Source organism: Oncorhynchus keta, chromosome 25 (assembly GCF_023373465.1).
Source record: "Oncorhynchus keta strain PuntledgeMale-10-30-2019 chromosome 25, Oket_V2, whole genome shotgun sequence".
NCBI lineage: Eukaryota > Metazoa > Chordata > Actinopteri > Salmoniformes > Salmonidae > Oncorhynchus > Oncorhynchus keta.
The window spans coordinates 2,573,118-2,597,831 of record NC_068445.1 but is presented as its reverse complement, the minus strand read 5'-3'; the positions used below and the strand labels follow the sequence as shown (position 1 = coordinate 2,597,831).

At 45.3% G+C, this 24,714-nt stretch overlaps 1 protein-coding gene across 9 annotated transcripts in view; it reads left to right on the top strand.

Annotated features, from left to right (window-relative positions):
* The window catches only part of LOC118358013 (rhotekin-like), a 131,752-nt gene extending 107,287 nt beyond the window's left edge, over positions 1 to 24,465 (top strand). For 7 of the 9 annotated variants that reach the window (XM_052478492.1, XM_035735365.2, XM_052478495.1 and 4 more), the window contains 8 exons: positions 10,494 to 10,611; positions 12,208 to 12,432; positions 12,705 to 12,799; positions 13,250 to 13,356; positions 16,515 to 16,646; positions 18,653 to 18,818; positions 19,132 to 19,236; positions 20,248 to 24,465. In XM_052478492.1, coding sequence (XP_052334452.1) covers positions 10,494 to 10,611; positions 12,208 to 12,432; positions 12,705 to 12,799; positions 13,250 to 13,356; positions 16,515 to 16,646; positions 18,653 to 18,818; positions 19,132 to 19,236; positions 20,248 to 20,891 — 1,592 coding nt within the window. In that variant the 3' untranslated portion in view covers positions 20,892 to 24,465. Of the gene's footprint in view, positions 1 to 10,493; positions 10,612 to 12,207; positions 12,433 to 12,704; positions 12,800 to 13,249; positions 13,357 to 16,514; positions 16,647 to 18,652; positions 18,819 to 19,131; positions 19,237 to 19,970; positions 20,072 to 20,247 lie in introns of those variants that run through there. The other 2 variants (XM_052478493.1, XM_052478499.1) reach the window with 2 other exon arrangements.
* The last annotated feature ends 249 nt before the right edge of the window (positions 24,466 to 24,714 follow it).

Here is a 24,714-nt window from a genome sequence, read left to right as displayed (position 1 = left end):
GCAGAACTCTTTGGTCCTATAAAACCTGCTCTGTGTAAAAATATTGTTTGCTATAGCTTGGAAAATAAATACATGTGACTCTGGATGACAACATAATGGTGTTTGTTTCCAACATTAGGGCTGTTTTTCCTCAAGAAGTTAAAGCTGCTTCCTGTTTTGTTTCCTTGCCACGATACAAACAAGTATCGCGGTATTGGTATCGTCCCGGCCCTGATAGGAGTGCTGATCTAGGATCCGTTTCGCCTTTTACATCATAATGAATAACATTATATGGAACTGATCCTAGACCAGAGAACTCTAAAGAAAAAGAACTGAAGTAATGAACATGTAAGCGTAACAGTTCTGCTCTTTGAAAAAGACTTGTAGATCTGAAGAACTATACAGCTATTGAAACAATGCAGCTCATTGACAAGCAGACATTCCTACAGTGAGTCATTTGGGATGATGGCCACTGGCATAGAAACCTGCTGCACAGACAGCCCTTTTTCTGTTGTCTTTGGCTGTGCTACTGCAGCTGTGGTATGGTTTATGTTGACTGCTACTAGGGTTGCAGATTTGGGGGAATATTCAGAGGTGGAAACTTTCCGTGGGAATTAACGGGAATATATGGGAATTAACAGGAATATATATATATATATATATGTGTGTGTGTGTGTGTGTGTGTGTGTGTGTGTGTGTGTGTGTGTGTGTGTGTGTGTTGTGACGGCCCTGAAATTTTCTGAACCGTCTCAGTGCAGCTCCTTCCAATAGGCGCTTTCCCTTTAATTCCCACTTAAATAGCCAGCATCAGCTGCACGAAAGTGGGGTTGTGATGGAGACGTGCATGAGGATGTGTTCAACCCTCAGTTCCGAAGCTTCTCTATTCCGTTTGTTTTGTTGCCGTTAAACGTGTGTTTTGTAGCCTAAGAGAGTTTACCCAGGATCGGATCCACTCTTCGCGTCCCTGGACTACACCTCTCCGTTCTTCGTGGCCTTTCTCCGCTGGAGATCTATTGGCGGATTGGATTGTCTGACTGACCGACTGACTACCACCTTTATTGGTATTTCATTTGTTTGGATGTGATGTATACTGTGATTTGTGTAGTTAGTGGTAGTTGAGGACTTAATTAAGAGTTGATCCGCTTTAAGGTTCTGTGGTAAAGTAATTGTTATATTGATTGTATGTTTAATACTGGGTTTACGCTACACGGAATGAACGGACAAACATCGCGTGACAAAAGTCACTTGAGTTCACTGAACTCCTTTACCGGGCAGGACTCTTTTAGGCCCGAGGTACAGGACATTTCTGGAGGAACCAGAACTCATTGTGATATTATTATGTGTGTGTGTAATCATTGTTGTTGCTAATACAACCCACGCAACAGAATATAGTTGTTTTTGAAGTTCTTTTCAATGTTTTAAGGGTTTATGAAAAGTTTATTTCCCTCCTGACTTTTACATATGTCCTTTGTATTGGTGTAGACTTGACGGACCAGATGGGACTCATTCCCACCCAAACTAAAAAGGAGAAACCAATGTTTTCTCTGGTAGGCACAACCTACCTGGCACCCCTATAAATAATAACCTCAAGTCAAAACCGTTACATAAAAAATTTACTTTGAATAGTAATCAACAAAAACAAGTATGTACACATTCTGATTGGAGCTTCTAGGAAATGGACCCATCAAATCCACTCCTAACATTTCCCAAGGTCGGGTAACCACCGTTTGCTGCAACTTGCCAGCAGGCTTTCTACCTTCTGGTTTGTACATTTGACAAACCTGACAATTTCGGATGTGTGACTTCACATCCATGCTCAGATGTGGCCAGTAGAGTAACGCTTGCAACCGCTTGTAGGTTTTGAACCTGCCCAAATGACCAGCTAATGGGTCTTCATGGAAATGTTGAAGCAGTTGTAGGCGTAGAGTGTCCGGTATGTACATTTGGTAGAGTGTTCTGTGAGGTAGTTGTACGACTCGGTAGACTTTATCTTCAATGATGGTCAGCTTTGTGGTAGGATTGACCATCTTTTCTCCATCTTCCAGGATAGTCTGGTACAAAGCCTGTACTTCTGGATCATCCTGTTGAGCTTTCCATATTGCCTCATCAGAGATGGGAAAGTCTGTTTTGGGCGAGTCTCGACTGCTTGACAGGACAGTAGCACATGTAAGATCAGGGCCACCGTTATCACAAGTAGGAGCTCTGGACAAGGCATCTGGAACAGTGTTGTATTTTCCTTTCCTGTATTCCACTGCAAATGTGAACTCTTGCAACCGTAGAGCCCATCTTATGAGTCTGGTGCTTGGTTTGTTGGTCTTGAACACCCACACAAGGGAGGAATGGTCAGTGACCACAGTGAAGTGTCTTCCCTCCAAGTAGTACCTCCACTTTTCCAAAGCCCAGACCACTGCAAGGCACTCTTGCTCTGTTGTGGAGTAGTTCCGTTCTGCTCCATTCAATGTCCGACTGGCGAACGCTAGCACTTCTTCAGTGCCAAGTCCAGTCTGTTGGACTAGGACAGCACCAAGTCCAACATCACTTGCATCAGTGTAAACAACAAAAGGGCAATCAAAGTTGGGATGACCTAAAATGGGAGGTGTGACGAGATGTCGTTTCAGGGTTTCAAAGGAAGTCTGGCACTCTGCCGTCCATTGGAATTTCGCTCCTTTTCGCTTCATCGCGTTGAGGGGTTCTGCCACCTGGGAGAAGTTCGACACAAACCGATGGTACCATCCAGCCATACCAAGGAACCGTTGAAGGGCCTTGAGTGTGGTTGGCACAGGGAAGTCTTGTACAGCCTTTGTCTTTTCAGGATCCACATGAATGCCGTCGAAAGACACAATATGGCCAAGGAACTTCAGGGAGGTTTGGCAGAAGTTGCTCTTCTTCATATTTAAGGTCAGACCAGCTTCTCTTAGCTTGTCCAACACTGCTTGAAGATCTTGAAAGTGTCTTTCTCTGTTCTGAGAGTAGATAATTATATCGTCCAGGTAGACGAAACAGATCTTCCCTTTGAGCTCACCTAATGCAATCTCCATGAGTCTTTGGAAAGTGGCAGGGGCATTCTTTAATCCAAAGGGCATCACCTTAAAGGAAAACAAGCCCTCAGCACAGACAAAAGCAGTCTTGTCCTTGCTTTCCTGGTCCATCTCAACCTGCCAATAACCACTATTGAGGTCAAGGGTAGTGAACACAACAGCGCCAGATAATGACTCCAGGATCTCATGGATGGTGGGAAGAGGATAGGCATCAGTCTGGGAAACATTGTTGGTCTTCCTATAGTCCACACAAAATCTAAGACCACCAGTCTTTTTTGGGATGAGGACAACAGGAGCAGCCCAGGGAGAGGAGGAACGTTCTATTATATCTTGTGTTAACATATCATTAATGAGTCCCTTTTGGATGATTAGCTTCGCTGGGGACAAACGATATGGCTTTTGCTTGATCGGCATTTCCTGTGTAAGGAATATTTTGTGCTTCAGGAGCCTGGTGCGTCCCAGCTTTGAAGTACATACATCAGCATTATTCTGCAGCTGTTCCAACAGCCTTAACTCCTCTGGCTGTTCCAGCTGAGCTCTTCTCACAGCCTGTAAAAGGAGATCGTCAGAAGGATTATAGAGGGTTAGTGGTACCGGAGCAATGGCAGAGAAGACTGCCACATTTGAACCCCAATCATGTAACTTCATAGCTTCTGATTGGAAGAAATGCTTCTCGCTCGGATTGTATGGAAACCAGTAGCAATTGTGTGCGATATCAATCTGGACACCACTGAAGTACATGAAATCAATTCCCAACACGACAGGAAAAGCAAGGTTCCTGGTTTGTAGGATAACAGAAGGAATCATATAGGAGCGGTTACACAGGCGGAACTCTACCTCACTCCATCCAAGTGGTCGTCTAGCCTCACCATCAGCCAGATAGAGTGGACCTTCTGTCCACGGCTTCAAGTTGTATTGTGGACCGTTAACCTCCTTCCACAGTTTCTCATTGAGCAGTGTGTAGGATGACCCGGTATCCAAGATGGCTCTTCCTGTCCATGGGCCTATGGACAGGGGTAACACCAGTTGGTGCGGTATTAACTGAAAGGAAGGGGATGTCGATGGGGGCGTAGGCAGTGACTCTTGGGGTTTCAGCTCTGGTTAAAGCACCCAGAGAAGGATGGTCATTGCTGCGAAGAGAGTTAGGTGTGTTGGCCTGTTGTGATTTGTGGTTTCTGGAAGGGTTTACTTGATACAGTCTTGGACATGTAGCTGAAGAATGTCCCTTTGGCTACATCTCCAACAAAACATGAGAGGGGTCTTGGCTGGAGACTCTGGCTGTTGTTGATGGTCTGTCTTGGGTAACTGTTTGGGTGTCTGTTTCTTTCTCTGGTCATATTGCTGTTGGCATTCTCTGTCCTTCTCAAACTGCTGTCCCAAGCGAACCAGTCCATCGACAGTGGTGACTCGTTCTCGGAGTTGACTGGCTAGTAGTGGGTTGATGTTCTTCAAGATCAATTTAATGACCTCTTCCTCCTCAATGCCAGGTTTCCACCTTCTGCACAGGGAGTGGTAACCGTATGCAAAGTCACGGATACTCTCTTTCTCTCCTTGTACTCGATTTCTGACTCTGTCTGCCAATTCATCTGTGTAGTCCTCAGATAGAAATGCAGAGGAAAACTTGGCCTCAAAGTCAGCCCAGGAGGTAGTGGTGAGACGTGCCACATCCCACCAGTCTCGAGCTGTCCCATGCAACACATTCCTCAATGTGGCAAGGAGTTCTTCGTCAGCCAGGGGATTGAGGGCAAGAAAGTCACGACATCTTTCTAGATACATTAGCGGATCAGGACTGTCATCTTTTTCCCAAAGGTGGGAAATTGCAATTTAATGGGCATCGCCCCCAGATGAAGTCTACTCAAATCACCACGAACAAACGAGCTAGGAGGGATTGAGGAAGTAGAGGGGGAGGGCGTTATCGGACAATGAAAATGAACACCAGGATGCATGTTGGATTGCATCCTGCAAGGGGTGGCTGCAGCATGGCCTGGTCTTGGCTGTTCAGAGGTGCCAGCTTGGCCCTCAGTGGTCTGAACTGAAGTGGACACCAGGGAAACTCTGTGTAAGGAGTTGTGCCTAATGGAGGCCATGTCCACAGACACGTCATCCAACATTTTAACACAATTAGAGAGCTCTGTCTGCAAGTGGTCTACAGTGTTAACCATGGGAGAAAAAACAGAATTAACGTCCTTGAGGACCTCAGTGTGGTGATGTTGCAGGCGCCATTGGAGAGTGGCAGTGAGTTGGTTTCGTTGGTAGTCAAACTGCCTGTCCATGGCACCAGTCATTTCCCGTCTTCCACTCTCACTGAGCTCTGTCAGCGTGTGGGTTAGAGTGCTCAGTGAGTTTCTGAATTCCATGGCACTCTGTTGTTGCTCTTCCCTCAGACATTTGAATTTATGGTGGATAAGAGTTTGGAGATGTTGTTGAGTCTGACGAATATCAAGGATGTCACCTTGAAGTTGTAAGACTACAACCTCTGGAGATAAACCAGACAATGGAGGAAGGTTGGGTGTCAGAGGGAGGACTAGCTCAGTACTTCCACACAGATCCATGTCAATAAGTGAGTAACTGGTTAGACCTCCTGTGGCCTGTGGCTCAGGCCGAGCATTCAGATTCCCAGGGCTCTGGCCCAAATCAACTCCATTATCTCCATTCACATTATGATTTGTATTGTCAGCTTGATGGTCAGAATGGCCCTGTGTATTCCCATTGACAGGTATGACATGGATGAGCACATTATCTTGGGGTGAATCCATTGTTTTAATTCCACACAAAATATTTGCTTTGGTTAGTTCTCAATGTTGAGCTGTCCCATCTGGGGTGCCATTTTTTATGTAACGGTTTTGACTTGAGGTTATTATTTATAGGGGTGCCAGGTAGGTTGTGCCTACCAGAGAAAACATTGGTTTCTCCTTTTAGTTTGGGTGGGAATGAGTCCCATCTGGTCCGTCAAGTCTACACCAATACAAAGGACATATGTAAAAGTCAGGAGGGAAATAAACTTTTCATAAACCCTTAAAACATTGAAAAGAACTTCAAAAACAACTATATTCTGTTGCGTGGGTTGTATTAGCAACAACAATGATTACACACACACATAATAATATCACAATGAGTTCTGGTTCCTCCAGAAATGTCCTGTACCTCGGGCCTAAAAAGAGTCCTGCCCGGTAAAGGAGTTCAGTGAACTCAAGTGACTTTTGTCACGCGATGTTTGTCCGTTCATTCCGTGTAGCGTAAACCCAGTATTAAACATACAATCAATATAACAATTACTTTACCACAGAACCTTAAAGCGGATCAACTCTTAATTAAGTCCTCAACTACCACTAACTACACAAATCACAGTATACATCACATCCAAACAAATGAAATACCAATAAAAGGTGGTAGTCAGTCGGTCAGTCAGACAATCCAATCCGCCAATAGATCTCCCGCGGAGAAAGGCCACGAAGAACGGAGAGGTGTAGTCCAGGGACGCGAAGAGTGGATCCGATCCTGGGTAAACTCTCTTAGGCTACAAAACACACGTTTAACGGCAACAAAACAAACGGAATAGAGAAGCTTCGGAACTGAGGGTTGAACACATCCTCATGCACGTCTCCATCACAACCCCACTTTCGTGCAGCTGATGCTGGCTATTTAATTGGGAATTAAAGGGAAAGCGCCCTATTGGAAGGAGCTGCACTGAGACGGTTCAGAAAATTTCAGGGCCGTCACAGTGTGTGTGTGTGTGTGTGTGTGTGTGTGTGTGTGTATACATATATACATATACACATATACATATATACAAATGTATATTAATACCATTTAAATGTAGGTGTTTGCATTGGATATATTTACCATATCATATGGAGACAGAAACATAAACCTTTTACCTTATCATAAAATTATTAAATCCTTCCAATAGAAAAGAAAACTATTTAGTTACGAATTGAACTTTAATTAAATGAGTTGACTCTTCACATGGGATGATTTCACTGAACAACAAAAGAAAAGGAATATTGAATGATCCCCAATGATCCATTGCATCTCCCAAAAACATTTTCAACATACATCTGTAAAATGATAGTCTAGAAACAAAATCTCTGGATGTCTTCCTCTCAGGCTTCCATGTCTTCTCCCTGGACCTCCTCAATGTCCACCTCTTGAACATCAGACTCTGAGGCCTAATATAATATAATATATGCCATTTAGCAGACGCTTTTATCCAAAGCGACTTACAGTCATGTGTGCATACATTCTATGTATGGGTGGTCCCGGGAATCGAACCCACTACCCTGGCGTTACAAGCGCCATGCTCTACCAACTGAGCTACAGAAGGACCACAGGCCTCATCTTCACTGTCACTTTTCAACCTAGTTGAGGATGGCTCGTTGTCAGCCTCAAATTTGTCTGGATGGACCCCAATTTTTCAACCCGTATTGGTCAGTCTCTTGCGTGCGTTGGTGTGTGTGTTGCCAAACACGGACCAGTTGTGCTCTGAGGCAGCTGATGTTGGTGTGATTTGGATGATGATGGAGGCAACAGGGGAAAGAGCCTCAGATCCACAAAGTCCCTTCCACCAGGTGGCTGATGAGATATGTTGGCACGACTGCCATATTGCATCTCCATCCCAAAGCCCTTGCTTGGAAGTGTACTTTGCCAGACTGCCAAGAACCTTTCCCTCATCCAGGCAAAGGTGGCGAGACATGGTAGTGATGACACCATTGGCCTTGTTGATCTCTGCACCAGACAGGATGCTCTTGACAGCATACTTGGGGTCCAACATGTAAGCTGCGGTGTGTATGGGCTTCAGGCAGAAGTCTTTACGCTTTTTGATATATTTCAGAACTGCAGTTTCCTCTGCTTGGAGCAACAGTGAAGTGGGCAGGGCAGTACGGATTTCTTCTCTTACATCTGCAAGCAGAGTCTGAACATCAGACAGGATGGCATTGTCTCCTTCAATCCGTGCAATGGCTACTGCTATAGGTTTCAGGCTGCTTACCACTCTCTCTCCCAAAATGCATCATTCAGGAGGATCCTCTTGATGTGGCTGTCCATATCGGCAGACTGTGATATGGCCATTTCTTGGAGAGACTCCTTTCCCTCCAGGAGACTGTCAAACATGATGACATCACCACTCCAATGGATATTGCCAGGCAGCTTCAATGTGGTGCTCTTATTCTTCTCACTTTGCTTAGTAAGGTAGATTGCTGCTATAACTTGATGACCCTTCACCTACCTAACCATTCCCTTGGCTCTCTTGTAGAGTGTATCCATTGTTTTCAGTGCCATGATGTCATTGAGAAGCAGATTTAATGCATAAGCAGCACAGCCAATGGATGTGATGTGAGGGTAGGACTCCTCCACTTTAGACCAAGCAGCCTTCATGTTCGCAGCATTGTCTGTCACCGGTGCAAATGCCTTCTGTGGTCCAAGGTCATTGATGACTGCCGTCAGCTCATCTGCAATGTAGAGACCGGCGTGTCTGTTGTCCCTTGTGTATATGCTCTTGTAAAATACTGGTTGAGGGGTGGAGATGACGTAGTTAATTATTCGTTGCCTACAAACATTCGACCACCCATCAGAGATGATTGCAATAGTCTGCTTTCTTTATGATTTTCTTGACCTTCACTTGAACTCTGCATCCAGCAAATGAGTAGATGGAGCATGTCTGGTTGGAGGGGTGTATGTTGGGCGAAGAACATTCAGAAATCTCTTCCAATACACATTGCCTGTGCGCATCAGAGGTGAACCAATTGCATACACAGCTCGAGCAAGACGTTCATCAGCATTTCTCTGACTACGTTCTTCCATTGAGTTTAAAAAACTTCTGATTCCAAGAGGACCGTGAGCTGTGGCTATCGATAAGGTGTCTGATTCATAATTTTCACCTCGAATAGAAGTAGAGGGACTTTAGTCAGGTTTCTTGTTGTGAGTGTTGAGGGACCTTTGTGCACTTTGGCCAAAGGATTCTGCATTTTTGTTGCATTCTTCACATGATTTGGCACAGTATTTGCAAATGTACACAGCTTTCCTCCTACATTAACTGCAGTGAAATGTCTCCACACATCAGATAGTGCCCGTGGCATTTTCCTGTAAAGATTAGAAAAAACAAATACAATTTCATGTAGAGATAAATAGTTAAGCAGTTAGATTAAACATCTCCTTTGTAAGATAAATGTTTTAACATGAAACATGTATGGAAACAGGTGAATTAACACTCCTCAGTTAGCAGACTCAAGCAAGCTAAAACCCACATGGTAGAAAAAACTAACTAGCAGAAATTGTTAACAAGTAAGACATTATTTAAACATACTTTGCTGTAGGCTACTATTTACTAGTTAACAAAAAATCATGGATGTCGTATAAAATGATATTCACCCCACCCAGTATTGTAATCAAAACTTACCAGAAAGCATATACTGTAGTTCTTGGCTCAGTGTAGTAGTGTGGGCTCAATAGCATCTCATTAGTGTGCAAGATCTTGAGAATCAGCTGTTTTTATTTAACCTTTTATTTAACTAGGCAAGTTAGTTAAGAACACATTCTTATTTACAATGACGGCCTACCAAAAGGCCTCCTGCGGGGACGGGGGCTGGGATTAAAAATCAAAAGATATTTGTGCACTTTGGCCAAAGGATTCTGCATCTTTGTTGCATTCATATAAATATAGGACAAAACAAACATCATGACACGAGAGAGAACACTACATAAAGAGAGACCTAAGTCAACAACACAGCATGGTAGCCGCAACACATGAAAACACAGCATGGTAGCAGCACAACATGACAACATCATGGTAGCAACAGAACATGATAGCAGCACAAAACATGGTACAAACATTATTGGGCAGAGACAACAGCACAAAGGGCATGAAGGTAGAAACAACAATACATCATGCAAAGCAGCCACAACTGTCAGTGTGTCCATGATTGAGTCTTTGAACATGTGATGGAAGAGTGCATTACACATGTGATGGAAGAATGCACTGTGCATGCAGAGGGTTGCAATTCCATTGAATTGGGGATAGTTTAACCAAAATATGCCACACAAGACCTAGAATTGCCTTATGTGTATCCCTCAAAAGGTTCACTATTATAAGCTTGCTTTTTTTGATGAATTTAAGCTAAATTCCCAGGCTTAACTTCCCTTAACTAACTGCTACCTGTAAGGGTCTCGGGTCACCACCTAATGGTAAAAAAAAACGAACACAGAAATCCTTAGTATGGTCTGCCCCTCCCCGACAACTGGAATGAATTCATCTGCATGACCTAGTAGACCTATGCGCATATAAATTAACTCCAGGAGGGACAGGTAGTAGGAGAGTCTAGGTGAAGTTTAATGAGGCAATTTGTCAAGGTCATTAAGTGCAGTGGGAAGATAACTGAGCCCAAGAGGGCATGGACACAAACTCGCACACACGCACTCACACACCGGCACACGCACTACACTCATGCACACGCTCACACATATACTCTCTCTTTTCCTCAGAGCTGCATCGGTGTGCAGTGTTCTGTCTGCTTCAGGTGGGAGGGGAGATCCACGACACAGACATGGTGATGGTGGACCGGACACTCACCGACATCTGCTTTGACAACACCATCGTCTTGTACGTCTGCCCCTTCTGTTTGGCTTGTGTTGTCTTGCGCTGCGTTTACACAGGCTGCCCGATTCTGAACAATTATTGGCAAAAGAGCTAATCTGATCGGTCGAAAAGATCAAATCGTGGGACAGGATCCGAATTTGGTTCTCTGTGTAAACGCAGCCTGATTCTCTTATCTTTCCCATGTTAAGTGTTTGGTGTTTATGTGCATGCTTAAGGTCATGCTTGTAATTGAGAGAGGTTTGATTTATAAACGTATCAGTACCTGATTCTGTATATAAAGTGTATTCAGACCCCTCGACTTTTACCACATTTTTTGGTTACATTAAAGCTTTATTCAGAAATCTATTCAATAGTTTTTTTCCCCCTCATTAATCTACACACAATACCCCATAATGTCAAAACAAAAACAGGAAATATCACATTTACATAAGTACACCTGTATTTGGGGAGCTTCTCCCATTCTCTGCAGATCCTCTCAAGCGCTGTCAGGGCTCTGGCTGGGCAATTCAAGGATATCCAGAGACTTGTCCCGAAGCCACTCCTGCCGTGTCTTGGCTGTGGGCTTAGGGTCATTGTCCTGTTGGAAGGTGAACCTTCACCCCAGTCTGAGGTCCAAGTTTTCATAAAGGATCTCTCTCTACTTTGCTCCGTTCATCTGTCCCTCAATCCTTGCTAGTCTCCCGGTGCCTGCCGCTGAAAAACATCCCCACAGCATGCTGCCACCACCAATGCTTCACCGTAGGGATGGTGCCAGGTTTCCTCCAGACGTGGCGCTTGGCATTCAGGCCAAAGAGTTCAATTTCAGTTTCATCAGACCACAGAACCAGCGGGCTGTCATGGTTGTCATTCTGGAAGGTTCTTCCATCTCCACAGGGGAACTCTGGATCTCAGAGTGACCATCGGGTTCTTGGTCACCTCTCTGACCAAGGCCATTCTCCCCCGATTGTTCAGTTTGGCCGGGAAGCCAGCTCTAGGTAGAGTCTTGGTGGTTCCAAACTTCTTCCATTTAAGAATGATGGTGGCCACCGTGTCTATGGGACCGTCAATGCTGCAGTCATGTTTTGGTACCCTTCCCCAGGTCTCTGCCTCGACACAATCCTGTCTCGGAACTCTATGGACAATTTCTTTGACCTCATGGCTTGGTTTTTGCTCTGACATGCACTGTCAACTGTGGGACCATAAATAGACAGGTGTGTGCTTTTCCAAATCATGTCCAGTCAATTGAATTTAGCACAGGTGGACTCCAATCAAGTTGTAGAAACATATCAAGGATGATTAATGGAAACAGGATGCACCTGATCTCAATTTCGAGTCTCATAGCAAAGGGTCTGAATACATTTTGAATACATTTGCAAAAATTCGAAAATTATTTTTTCTTTGTCATTATCGGGTATTGTGTGTAGATTGAAGAAGAAAAACATTAATTTAATCTATTTTAGAATAAGGCTGTAACATAACAATATGTGGGAAAAGTCAAGGGGTCTGAAGGCACTGTAAAAAAAAAAATGTGTTTGCTGTGTGTGCATGTGTACGTTCTTTTTCCTTTACACTGTTACAAATGCTTTGAATATCTATGTGTGTGTCTTTGGCTGTGTGTAGCAGCGAGGCCAGCCCGGGCTTTGAGCTGCGAGTGGAGCTATACAGCTGCTGTTCGGAGGAGGACTACTCGGCAGGGAGCGCGCCCAGGAAACTAGCCAGCAAACTGAGCAGCTCTCTGGGCCGCTCGGCAGGAAAAAAGCTCCGTGTTGCCATGGACCCTGGAGCCTGCAGCCCCACCGGCAATGCAGGGGCAGCCACACTGCTGCTACCTGGACCTGCAGTGGCGTAAGTGGGTTTGGTTGTATCACATCATGCTGACACACTACTATAGCTAGATATTCTCACACACACTGATACGCATGTCCATGCATACATTGTTGCGTTTACACAGGCAGTCCAATTCTGCTCTTTTGCCCAATTAGAACAGTTAGTGGAAAAATAATAAGAATTGTCCTGCCCAAAAACAACCACACAAAGACACTGGCAGACACACAGAGACACATGTGCATTTACTCCCACAGTCACACAGCTCACCAGTGTCTCTGTTCTGTCCACAGGGGACCTAAGTACCACCTCTTGGCCCACACATCCCTGTCACTGACACATGTCCAGGACAGCTTCCGCACTCACGACCTCAGCATCTCAGGCAACGGTAGGTCACAGTCGAGAGAGTGGTTTTATCCCTGTACAGTACTCATTTTCTTTCTTTCTTTCCCTCAGTGTCAGTCTCTCTCTCTCTCTGCGTCTCTCCCTCCCTCCCTGTCTCCCAGCAGGTATCTAGCTGACAGACAGCCAGTCAGTCAAGGTCGTAGTAATAAAGCACTCTAGCAGGGTCAGTGCTGTGTAAAACTCTCATGATGAGGGCTACAGGGGATTAGACACCCTGACATGTGCTGCTGTTTCATTCATTGCCCCTTACGGCTCTAATAAAGTTTGATGGGCACTTCACTGTTGTTCACAGTTCTCCCTGCAGTGGTGAGACTTTTATTCCCTGCTATTACTGGTGTGTGTGTGTGTGTGTGTGTGTGTGTGTGTGTGTGTTATATGTTCATTGTATTTATTTTCTCAAGCCTCATTCATTCCTTTCTTTCTCTCCCTTCAGAGGAGTGTTCGTACTGGGTGCCTCTCTACGGCAGTGTGTGTTGTCGCCTGGCTGCCCAGCCTCACTGTATGACCCAGCAGATGATGAGTGGCTGCTTGAAGGTCAAGGTGAGTGCGTGTGCGTTTGTGTGTTTGGCAGGAAAGCAAGACATAGGGCTCTAAAGTGCGACAAAATATTTTGTTGTGCGACCCCCATTAAATCCAATCTACTGTATATGTGTTTTAGAAAATAATTGTTGTAATGATAAGGTTTTGCTTTTCCCCAGTGCAGATTCATTAGTGTCATGCTTGCACCATTACTATAACAAAAACAGCTTGTTTCTAGTCCAAACTTAGCACAACTCAGGATATGACCCAGATGTTGACACGGGAGGCGGATAGTACAGTTCTCAGATGATTTATTAGAAACAAAGGGCAGGTCGAGGGCAGGTTGTGATCAGGTCAGAGTCAGGCAGGTACAGGACGGCAGCCAGGCTCGGGGTCAGGGCAGGCAGAGGTTCGTAATCAGGTCAGTCAGACAGGTACAGGAGACAAAGGGCTGTGAGACAGGTCTAATCCTAGACACATGAAAATGGGGATGTATACGGAGGGTATGGGGCGAAGGATCTTGGAGATGGGGAAAGGGCCGATTAAAACGGGGGGACAGTTTGCGGGACTCTACCCGGAGGGGCAGATCCCAAGTGGACAGCCATACCCTCTGCCCGAGACTATGCCGGGGTCCGGTTGTGGGCCGCCTGACGTTGATACCTGGAGGTGAAAAGCCTACCGGGCTCTCTCGCCAGGTACGGCGGACGAACATCTGGGCATAGTGTATGCTGAGCAAAGGACGGTGTTGTGGGCGTACTCTACCACACGAGCTGCTGGCTCCAGGTGGTGGGGTTGGCAGAGAGCAGGCAGCAAAGAGTCGTCTCCAGGTCCTAATTGGCTCGCTCTGACTGGCCTTTAGACTGGGGGTGGAACCTGGAGGACAAGCTGGCCGACGACTCAATGAGCGTGCAGAAAACCTTCCATAACTGGGATGAGAACTGAGGACCACGTCCACCGGAAGTCCATGGATCTGGAAGACGTGCTGCACCATGAGCAGGTGGCGTCTCCTTGGCTGAGGGTAGCTTGGGGAGAGGGATGAAGTGGGTGGCTTTGGGAAACTGGTCCACCACGGTAAGGATAACCATGTTTCCATCAGACGGGGGTAGACCAGTGATGAAATCCAGGGATATGTGATCAGGTTACGGGAAGTGGTTGGAGGCCAGCCGGAGCTTGTCGAGGAGTCTTATTCTGGGCACACAGTGCAGGCGGCAACGAATGTGGAGAGGTTAGGAACCTATGTGGGAGCCAGGATGGCAGGCCAGTCGAGCGGAATGACCAGATTCCAGAACCAAGGAACAGTAGAGTCTGGGACAAACATCCGGTTAGCCGAGGAGGATGGTCTCGGGGTCTGATGGTGCAGCAGTGGGGCAATAGAGGCGTAACAGAGCACCAGGCTTCACATTCTTGGACCCCGGGCGGTATCAGATGGTGAAGTTAAATTGGGTGAATGGCAGGGCTCATTAAGCTTGCCTGGAGTTGAGGCGCTTGGCCTTGCGGAGACATTCCAGGTTCTTGTGATCTGTCCATACTATGAATGGGTGTTCCGTCCCCTCTAACCAGTGCCTCCACTCCTCTAACACCATCTTCACTGCCAAAAGTTCCCGGTTACCCATTTCGTAATTCATTTCCGCGAAGATGAGACTATGGGAGAGGAAAGGAAGGATGCAGCTTTCGGTCTTGGGTCGAACGCTGGCACAGGACAGCCACCACTCCGATGTCCAAGGTGTCGACCTCCCCCACGAACTGCCGAGACGGATTTGGATGGATTAGGATGGGGCCGGTAGTGAATTGGTGTTTGAGGTCCAAGAACGCCTGGTCTGCACCTGGAAACCATGTAAACGGGACCTTTGGATAGGTGAGGACTGCAAGGGGGGAAGCCCGGGTGCTGTAAAAATTGGCGAACCCCAGAAAGCGTTGCAGCTGCACTCTGGTGGTGGGTTGCGGCCAATCCACCACCGCTCTCACCTTTTCAGGATCCATAAGGATGTTGCCTGCAGTTATGACGAACACCAGGAAGGAGATTCAAATGTTTCCGCTTTGACGTACACCTGGTTCTCCAGAAGACGCTGGAGGACATGTTCTTAAGTCGAGTGGGAAAGCACAAGGATCAAGGTAGACAAATATGAACCAGTTCAACATGTCCTGGAGAAGTTTGTTTACCAGGGCCTGAAACACAGCTAGAGCAATGGTCAGTCCGAACGGAATCGCCAGGTATTAGTAATGCCCGCTAGCCATGGTAAAGGGGGTCTCCCACTCATCCCTTCCCGGATCCTTACCAGATGGTAGGCATTCCAGAGGTCCAACTTGGAGAAAATGGTAGCCCCCTGGAGAGGCTCGAAAGACGAGGCGATGAGTGGAAGCGGGTAACGGTTTTTAACCATGATGACATTCAGGCCCCGGTAGTCTATACATGGACGCAGGGTTTTGTTCTTCTCCACAAAGAAGAGCCCTGTGCCTGCAGGGGAGGCAGAAAGACTGATACCCGCTGGAGCCAGGGAGTCCTCAAAATACGTCTCTATCACCTTAGTGTCCAGATCTGACAGGGAAAAAAGACGCCCGGGAGAAGGTAGATGGCGCAGTCATAGGGCCGATGCGGAGGAAGTGCAGTGACACGGGCCTTGCTGAAAACCTCCCGGAGGTCCTGGTACTCTGCGGGAATGGCGGAGAGGTCTGGGGCTTTTCCAGGACGGCAGGCAGGCTCGGGGTAGGGCAAAATGGTCAGAACCGGGAAAAACTAAGAAACAGAACGGCGGGAAAGAACGCTGGTAACACCTGACCAGATGGACTGCCAACAGACCAACAGAACACAGGTATAAATACATAGGGGATAATGGGGAGATGGGTGACACCTGGAGGGGGGAGGGAGACAAGCACAAAGACAGGTGAAACAGATCAGGATGTGACAAAACTGTTCAAAGATCTGACCCATATTACTGGTACAACTGTTTTTTTTCCTTCTTGTCGAGGATTGGGGGCCCGTATTTTACATTCTAAAACTATTTGGGAGCCTTTAACCTTTTTTGTTTTACAACTGTTTTAGTCACATTTGTTTCCTCAGCTAGCTAGCTAACAACCTGGTAACTTTATATAATATTCCACAAATGACTTTTGATTTAAATGACTTAACATTTTAGCTTTTTATAATAAACGTTTGTCTGTCTCTCTCTTGTCTCTCACAGCAATTGGGAGGTGACCCTCAGAGTTGGACGAATGTCTACGGCGTCCTTAAAGGGACAAACCTTTTCTGTTACCACCGGCAAGAGGATATGGAGGCTAACGTCGAGCCAGCATTTACCATCGCCATCAACAAAGTCAGTCTATTTAAACATTTTAAAAGTACATTACCAGATACACACACACACACACTCAAAAAAGCATGCTAGCTACGGATATAGGGATTATCTGATCTTTTAATGCCACCTCTATTATTATTTGTGATGTCTTCTTAACCTCTATGGGATCGGTGTCCTCCCGCGGGATAGTTGAGCTAATGTGATTAGCATGACGTTGTAAGTAACAAGAAAATTTCCCAGGACACAGACATTTCTTATATGGGCAGAAACTTTCATTCTTGTTAATCTAACTGTACTGTCCAATTTACAGCAACTATTACAGTGAAAAAAATACCATGCTATTGTTTGAGTAGAGTGCACAACAACAACAACACTTTTATCACGGCATCTGGTTTGATACATTCACCTCTGAAGGTAAATAATGTACTTACATTCAGTAACCTTGCTCTGATTTGTCATCCTGAGGTCCCAGGGATAATGTTGCGTAGTTTTGTTTGATAAATCAATTTTTATATTAAAATGTGGGAACTGGGTTCTACAGTTTGAACCCCTGCTGTGTCCTGGTCCTGAGCTAAAGGCAGTTACAGTTGAAGTCGGAAGCTTACATACTTAGGTCATTAAAACTTGTTTTTCAACCACTCCACAAATTTCGTGATAACAAACTATAGTTTTGGCAAGTCAGTTAGGACATCTACTTTGTGCATGACACAAGTAATTTTTCCAACAATTGTTTACAGACAGATTATTTCACTTATAATTCACTGTATCACATTTCCAGTGGATCAGAAGTTTACATACACTAAGTTGACTGTGCATTTAAACAGCTTGGACAATTCCAGAAAATAATGTCATGGCTCTAGAAGCTTCTGATGGGCTAATTGACAGCATTTGAGTCAATTGGAGGTGTACCTGTGGATGTATTTCAAGGCCTACCTTCAAACGAAGTGCCTCTTTGCTTTACATCATGGGAAAGTCCAAAGAAATCAGCCAAGACCTCAGAAAAAAAATTGTAGACCTCCACAAGTCTGGTTCATCCTTGGGGGCAATTTCGAAATGCCACTTTGTCATTATGGGGTATTGTGTGTAGATTGGGGGGGGGGTGTTATTTGATCCATTTTAGAAGAAGGCTGTAACATAACAAAATGTGGAAGAAGTCAACGCATCTGTAAACTTTCCAAATGCACATTAAATGCTCCGTACATAATTGTCTTTCTTGAGATACAGGCATTTGGAATGTTGTGCAAAAATATATATCGAATTAATTTGATTAATTAGAATGTATCGCCAAGCCCTAATACAACCAGACGGTCTCTCATAAGAGAGAGTCCAGTAGTCCCCAATGTTTCAAGGACAGAACTTATTCCTCTTTCCACCCTGTCTATTGTTGATCCCTGCTGGCCTTACTATTTCTGCTGTGGCTCATTGAGTCGTGGTGACCCTTGACCCACAGTACAAAGCCCTGTTTTAGCTTCAGGTAGAGATAATTCAATCAGCGGGATCATCATCATGTATTAGTCAGCAGCTCTGACTGCTTTGCTCTCAGGATCAACGTGAACCCAGAATGAGGCTGAACAGGGCGCTGCTACCATCTACTGGTGGTGATGAGGAAACACATTGCAGTACTGTCATTTTAGTGCGTCCCTATAATATTGCCTTTCTCCTGAAGTGTACCCTCGTTCACTACTTCCCAAAGCATTGGTGGAGGTATTGGATGTAGTGTATTTCCACCTCTTTATACCAGTAATTTCCTTTCAAATCATTGAAGGGTAGTGAACAAGTGCACACTGGGAGGACGGAGAGATAATTGGGACGTAGCTGATAACTGGGACAGATTAATGCTTGAGGCTGAGTCTACTGGACTTGACTGTCAGTGACCGCTCTTTGTGTCAGTAAGTGCATTCCCAATCTGCGTTGACAGACGTTAAAAGCACGATTTCATGCTTAAATACTTATTTTTGGGTGGGTATTGAAACATTTGGTTAATTCAACATCAGTAGCTTATCATGTGTCTGTCTGTGTGTTAGGAGACGAGAATACGCGCGTCAGAGAAAGACCCCCACAGTAAGGCCCAGAGCATCTGCATCAGTAACCAGTACGGGGGAGAGGAGGTGACACACACACTCTCGGCAGACAGTCGCGAAGAGACACACCGCTGGATGGAAGCCTTCTGGCAACAGTTCTGTGACATGAGTAATTAAAAAGAATAATAATGACTTAACAATAATATTTATTTTATTTGATAATATAAACTAATACATCTGTATTTTTTTACATCAGTAAGTAGGTTCTGATCACATGATTAGGGCCCTAGGTTCTTCATTGGGGAGGTCAGGAGGTAAGAAAAAACTCCCGACCCTCCTGGCCGTAGACATGGTACACACTTTACACTCTAGGTCTTCATATGCTCTTGTTCATGTGCTCATTGGCTCCTGATGTGTTAGTGGTTTTCTCAGCTCTTGATTGGATGTTTGAAGGTGATTGACGGCTTCCTTCTTCCCTGCAGGCCAATGGAAGCAGTGCTGTGACGACTTGATGAAGATTGAGCTGCCATCACCCCGGAAACCAGCCCTTGTCACGTCGAAACAGGGTTCTCTTTACCACGAAATTGGTAAGACAGCAACCCAAATGGATTCAGAAACGGTTTACTCTATTGTCCAAAATACGTTTATATGATTCAGTAAGACGTTTTGGAAACTTGAGGGTCTCTTTCTGCTTTTTTTTCATTTGTTTTAAATCTAGAACATACAGTAGGGTAACATTATAGTTTGTTTAGGTTAGTGTAAATAATAGGTTTATAAACACAAATAAATCCATGAACGATATATCCAGAGGAGGACGGTCCCCTTTCCGTAACTGCATGTGTGTGTTTCTGACTAGTTCTTCTAACGGTGGCGTGGTCCACCATACGCATGAGCTCTCCATCCGACTACTCTGAGCTACCTCACTAGCACACCAACCAACCTCTGTACTTGACTATGGAAGGAAGTGTTCCTTTCTCTGGCATGCTGCTGACTCACTTTCTTTCTCTCTTCCTTTCTCCCTCTCCTTGTGTCTCTCTCAATTTTTGTCCCATCTCCCCTCCATGCCACTCACCCTTGTTCCTGTGATCAAATTACACCCCCTCCCCTTTTTTCCCCCCACTAATATCATTATTTATCCTTCATTATTAATTGTACACTCGAATGCTAATCTTCATATATTCCAAATGAACGTACTTTTTCCTTGTCGCGCACATCATTTCATTCCCCAAACGATAATATCGCCATTATATTTTACTGCCTGTCAATGTACATTATACCTGCCCACCACCCCATGGGTTGCCCCCCTCCCCCTGGATCCTAGCCCCCCTCACCACCCCCTCTTGCGAGGGTCTCTTGCTGCAGGATAACGCCGTGTCTGCTGAGATTCGTGCTCTGCTCTCCTCCTATTACAACGACAGGTGAAGTACCAGTGGGGTCCAAGTACTGGGCTCTCCTACCTACTGAGGAGTGTTAAAGCTGACATCCCTCCTCAACTACCACCACCAAGTCTAGGCCTACCCTTCTCTAAACTTTCTCAACTTTATTAGCATAGTCTGTCCTTCCACAGTGGAGTGATGACTTTCCTCTGCTCCTTCTAGTTATTGACACCTCTGATGACATCAACACGGTGACGGACATCCTGACGCAGCGGATGCAGGAGCTGGAGCTGAGGAGCCAGCTGGGAACCTCTCCTCCCTGGATGTCCCTGTTCGAGGAGTCTCCTGGTGGCCCCCGCACCCCTCGGCTGGCCCGCCACAGCCCCCGCTCCCCCCACCACCTCCCCCACAGCCCACTGAGCTCCCTGCGCTGCCCCTGGCCAGGCCTGCTCTCCTCAGATGCCAGCCTGACCTCTGACAGCGACAGCCCCTGCAGCACCAGCCCCTGCTCCCGCCACCGTGGCTGGGCCGAGCCCCTCTCCCTCTCCTCCCCCCGCTTCCGCCCCCGCACCCTCTCCCTGGATGCCAAGCTTAGCACTCTCAGGGGCAGGGGGTATGGGGGGGTGTTACAGTGCTCCTGTCAGCCCCCTTCCTCCTCCTCCCTTGCCCCCATCCCGGCGCAATGCGTCACCCAGGCCACCTTGTCCTGCTCCAGCTCCACCTCCAGTAACAGCTCCAGCGAGGGAAGCCACAGCCCCTCCTCATTGGACGGTGCCCCTTTCTCACGCCCCTCCTCAGCCCGCCGGAGCCTCAGGAACTTGAGAGCCAAACTGGACCCCCGAAATTGGCTCCAGAGCCAGGTATAACCCACCTCAGACCCCCACTCATCTAAACCGTCTCCAATAGGCAGCCCACCTGCAATAGGCAACCCACCTCAGACCCTCACTTTAAACCACTGAGCCAGGGATAAGCCACCTCCGACCCCCACATCATCAAAAGTCCTGGTAAGAACTGGCGGGAAGGAAGCCATTCCCTCAGTTGAAAGAGCCCTGGTATTAACTGGAATTACTTTAGACTAAGGACAGGAGACATTCTGCGTCAGTATCAATGGTCCACAGAACATGGGAGTCTTCTGCTTCCCTTTCGAATGGTAATGCTGGTTAGGAAATTGGAGAGTTGTTTTTTTTGTTGTTGTTGATATAAACGCAATATCTCTAGGCTCTGCGCATCTGAAATCTCCTACTGGAAAGGGCAACATCTGTCAGTCAAAGACGAGAGTTTCCCCGTCAGTCATCCAAGCCATTACACCCCTCAATATGACCATGATTTCATAGCATCTTGTTAGTTCAGCTGCGGTATTTACATACTATATGTGCTGTATTTGTGTTTGCAGTGTTTGGGCAGGGCAGTGAGCGTGTGGCCAAGTGAACTGTCAGTGTATGGGATTGTTTAGTGTCTATGTGGTCATGGGGTTGTTGTTACCTGTACCAAAAAGGCTCACTGTGATCTATCCAAATGACTAGACCCATCACTTTATGAATTCATGCCTAGAAGGAACAAGTATATTTATGTACCGATTTGCTTATTGCATGTTTGTGCTCAAAGACGCAAAGAATTCGTTGCCGGAGATCTTAACTGCTCAGACGGTGAATGAATTGAAAGCTCAACTTAATGCAACAGTTCTCCCAATAATTTACTGTACTACTTGTTCCTACTGTGATAACATCAGGGTCACATTGAGCTTCTGCAAGGTTCCTAGAACCTCCCATGCATTCATTAACACATTGTAGACCTACTATACAAGAACCAATATTTAAGATTTATGTTAATCACTTATGGAGTAAATTATAATGAATTGAAGTAAGCCAAAGGTAACGTACTACATAATCACGAGAACTCATATTAACTTGTTACACTGCCTCGTTGCAGTATAGCGTGCAAATGTACTGACTTTGAAATCTGGGCTGGCCCCTACAAAATCCCCTAGAGTTAAGTTGAAGGCCTAGATGGTTTTTGGAATGGAGAGGCATACGCTTTGGGTGTCCTTGTTAATCTTTAATACGACCCTACTAGCAGGCAAGGATTTCCTCACAAACGATACTCTGTTGATGAAACCAATACTCTGCATGGAGAACAGTGTTGCTAGGGGGTTTAAATCCCATGCTACAGCTCGTCTCAGTTCAAGGGTATTTTAATGTCATCCAATTCAGTTAGGTTGGCAAATGTTATGTATTTGAGAATGTAGAAACTGGGAATGCACATACATGGGTGAAGAGTTTAGATATCCCACCTTTGACCTTGTGGATTTATAGCATAGTTTGTGGTACAGTCGTAACCTTATGGCCTGAAAACCGGTCCCAGAATTTTCACACACACACACACACACACAGTACCAGTCCAAAGTTTGGACACACCTACTCATTCTAGGGTTTTTATTTATTTGTACTATTTTCTACATTGTCGAATAATAGTGAAGACATCAAAACTATGAAATAACACATGGAATGATCTAGTAACCAAATCCAAATATATTTTAGATTCTGCAAAGTAGCCACCCTTTGCCTTGATGACAACTTTGCACACTCTTGGCATTCTCTCAAACAGCTTCAACTGGAATGCTTTTCCAACAGTCTTGAAGGAGTTCTCACATATGCTGAGCACTTGTTGGCTGCTTTTCCTTCACTCTGCAGTCCAACTCATCCCAAACCATCTCAATTGGGTTGAGGTCAGGCGATTGTGGAGGCCAGGTCATCTGATGCAGCACTCATCACTCTCCTTCTTGGTCAAATAGCCCTTACACAGCCTGGAGGTTTGTTGGGTCATTGTCCTGTTGAAAAACAAATGGTAGTCCCACTAAGTGCAAACCAGATGGGATGGTGTATCGCTGCAGAATGCTGTGGTAGCCATCCTGGTTAGGTGTGCCTTGAATTCTAAATAAATCACTGACAGTGTCACCAGCAAAGCACCCCCACACCATGACACCACCTCCATGCTTCACGGTTGGAACCATACATGAAGAGATCATCCGTTCACCTACTCTGCTTTTCACAAAGACACTGCGGTTGAACCAAAAATGTACAATTTGGACTCATCAGACCAAAGGACAGATTTCCACCGATCTAATGTCCCTTGCTCGTGTTTCTTGGCCCAAGGAAGTCTCTTGTTATTATTGGTGTCCTTTAGTAGTGGTTTCTTTGCAGCAATTAGACCACGAAGGCCTGCTTCACACTGTCTCCTCTGAACAGTTGATGTTGAGATGTGTCAGGTACTTGAACTCTGATGTATTAATTTGGGCTTCAATCTGAGGTGCAGTGAACTCTAATGAACTTGTCCAGCAGAGGTAACTCTGGGTCTTCCTTTCCTGTGGCGGTCCTCATGAGAGCCAGTTTCATCACAGCACTTGATGGTTTTTGCAACTGCACTTAAATGTTCCGCATTGACTGCCTTCATGTCTTAAAGTAATGATGGACTGTTGTTTCTATTTGCTTATGTGAGCTGTTCTTGCCATAATATGGACTTGGTCTTTTACCAAATAGGGCTATCTTCTGTACACCACCCCTACTTGTCACAACACAACTGATTGGCTCAAACGTGTTAAGGAAAGAAATTCCACAAATTAAACTTAACAAGGCACACCTGTTAATTTAAACGCATTCCAGGTGACTACCTCATGAAGCTGGTTGAGCGAATGCAAAGCTGTTATCAAGTCAAAGGTTGGCTACTTTGAAGAATATAAAATATATTTTGATTTGTTGAACACTTTTTTTTGGCTACTACATGATTTCATAGTTTTGATGTCTTCACTATTATTCTACAATGTATAAAATAAAGAAAAACCTTGGAATAAGTAGGTGTGTCCAAACTTGACTGGTACTGTATATACAGAACATTGCAAACGATTATGCAAGTAGGCAATACAGGAATTACTGATCTATAGCAAATATTGTGTTGAGCTTTTTCTTAAGATAGTGCAGTCTTTTACCTACTTAGAAATGCCAACCAGGTGATTGTAGTAGTTGTTAAATTATGATAAGGTGGGCAGGGGTAAGTGTGGTTGGCCCCCCCTGGTCTATGCATTTAAGCCTATCAATCCCTCCATGTCTCTTTGTTTATGATGGACTGTAGGCTATGATATGTTACTGTGTTCCAAGGGCTCACGGCTGGCTCAGTTTCTCATTAAAACAACTGTAAATGCTTCAAAGTGGCATTTGTTACTGTAAAGTTTTTTTGTAAGTTAACAAAACTCCTTTCTCCTTTTTGTTAAAATATATTTTACATGATTGATTTTGTTATAAATACAGGTCTATTGATATTACTTTAACAGTCCATTTCAGATCTATAACTGCATCTGGTAGATAACATTAAATGTTAACCATGCAAGTGTCCTGTGTTTAAAAATGTAACATAACGATAATAAATGATTTGTCAATTTAAAACAGCCATTATTTTCTTGTCCGTCTCATGTTAGTGGAAAAGATAGAGCATTTGATATGTAGAGGAGAAAAGCTATTCGCTAACTAGAGCAGGGCTGTTCAATTCCTTTCCTGGATGACTGAAACACTTCTGGTTTTTGTTTCTACCTGGTAGTTCATTGCACTCACCTGGTGTCCCAGGTCTGTATCAGTCCCTGATTTTATAATGAGAGCCATCCAGGTCCAACGTTGAACAGCCCTGCTCTAGAGCAAACAA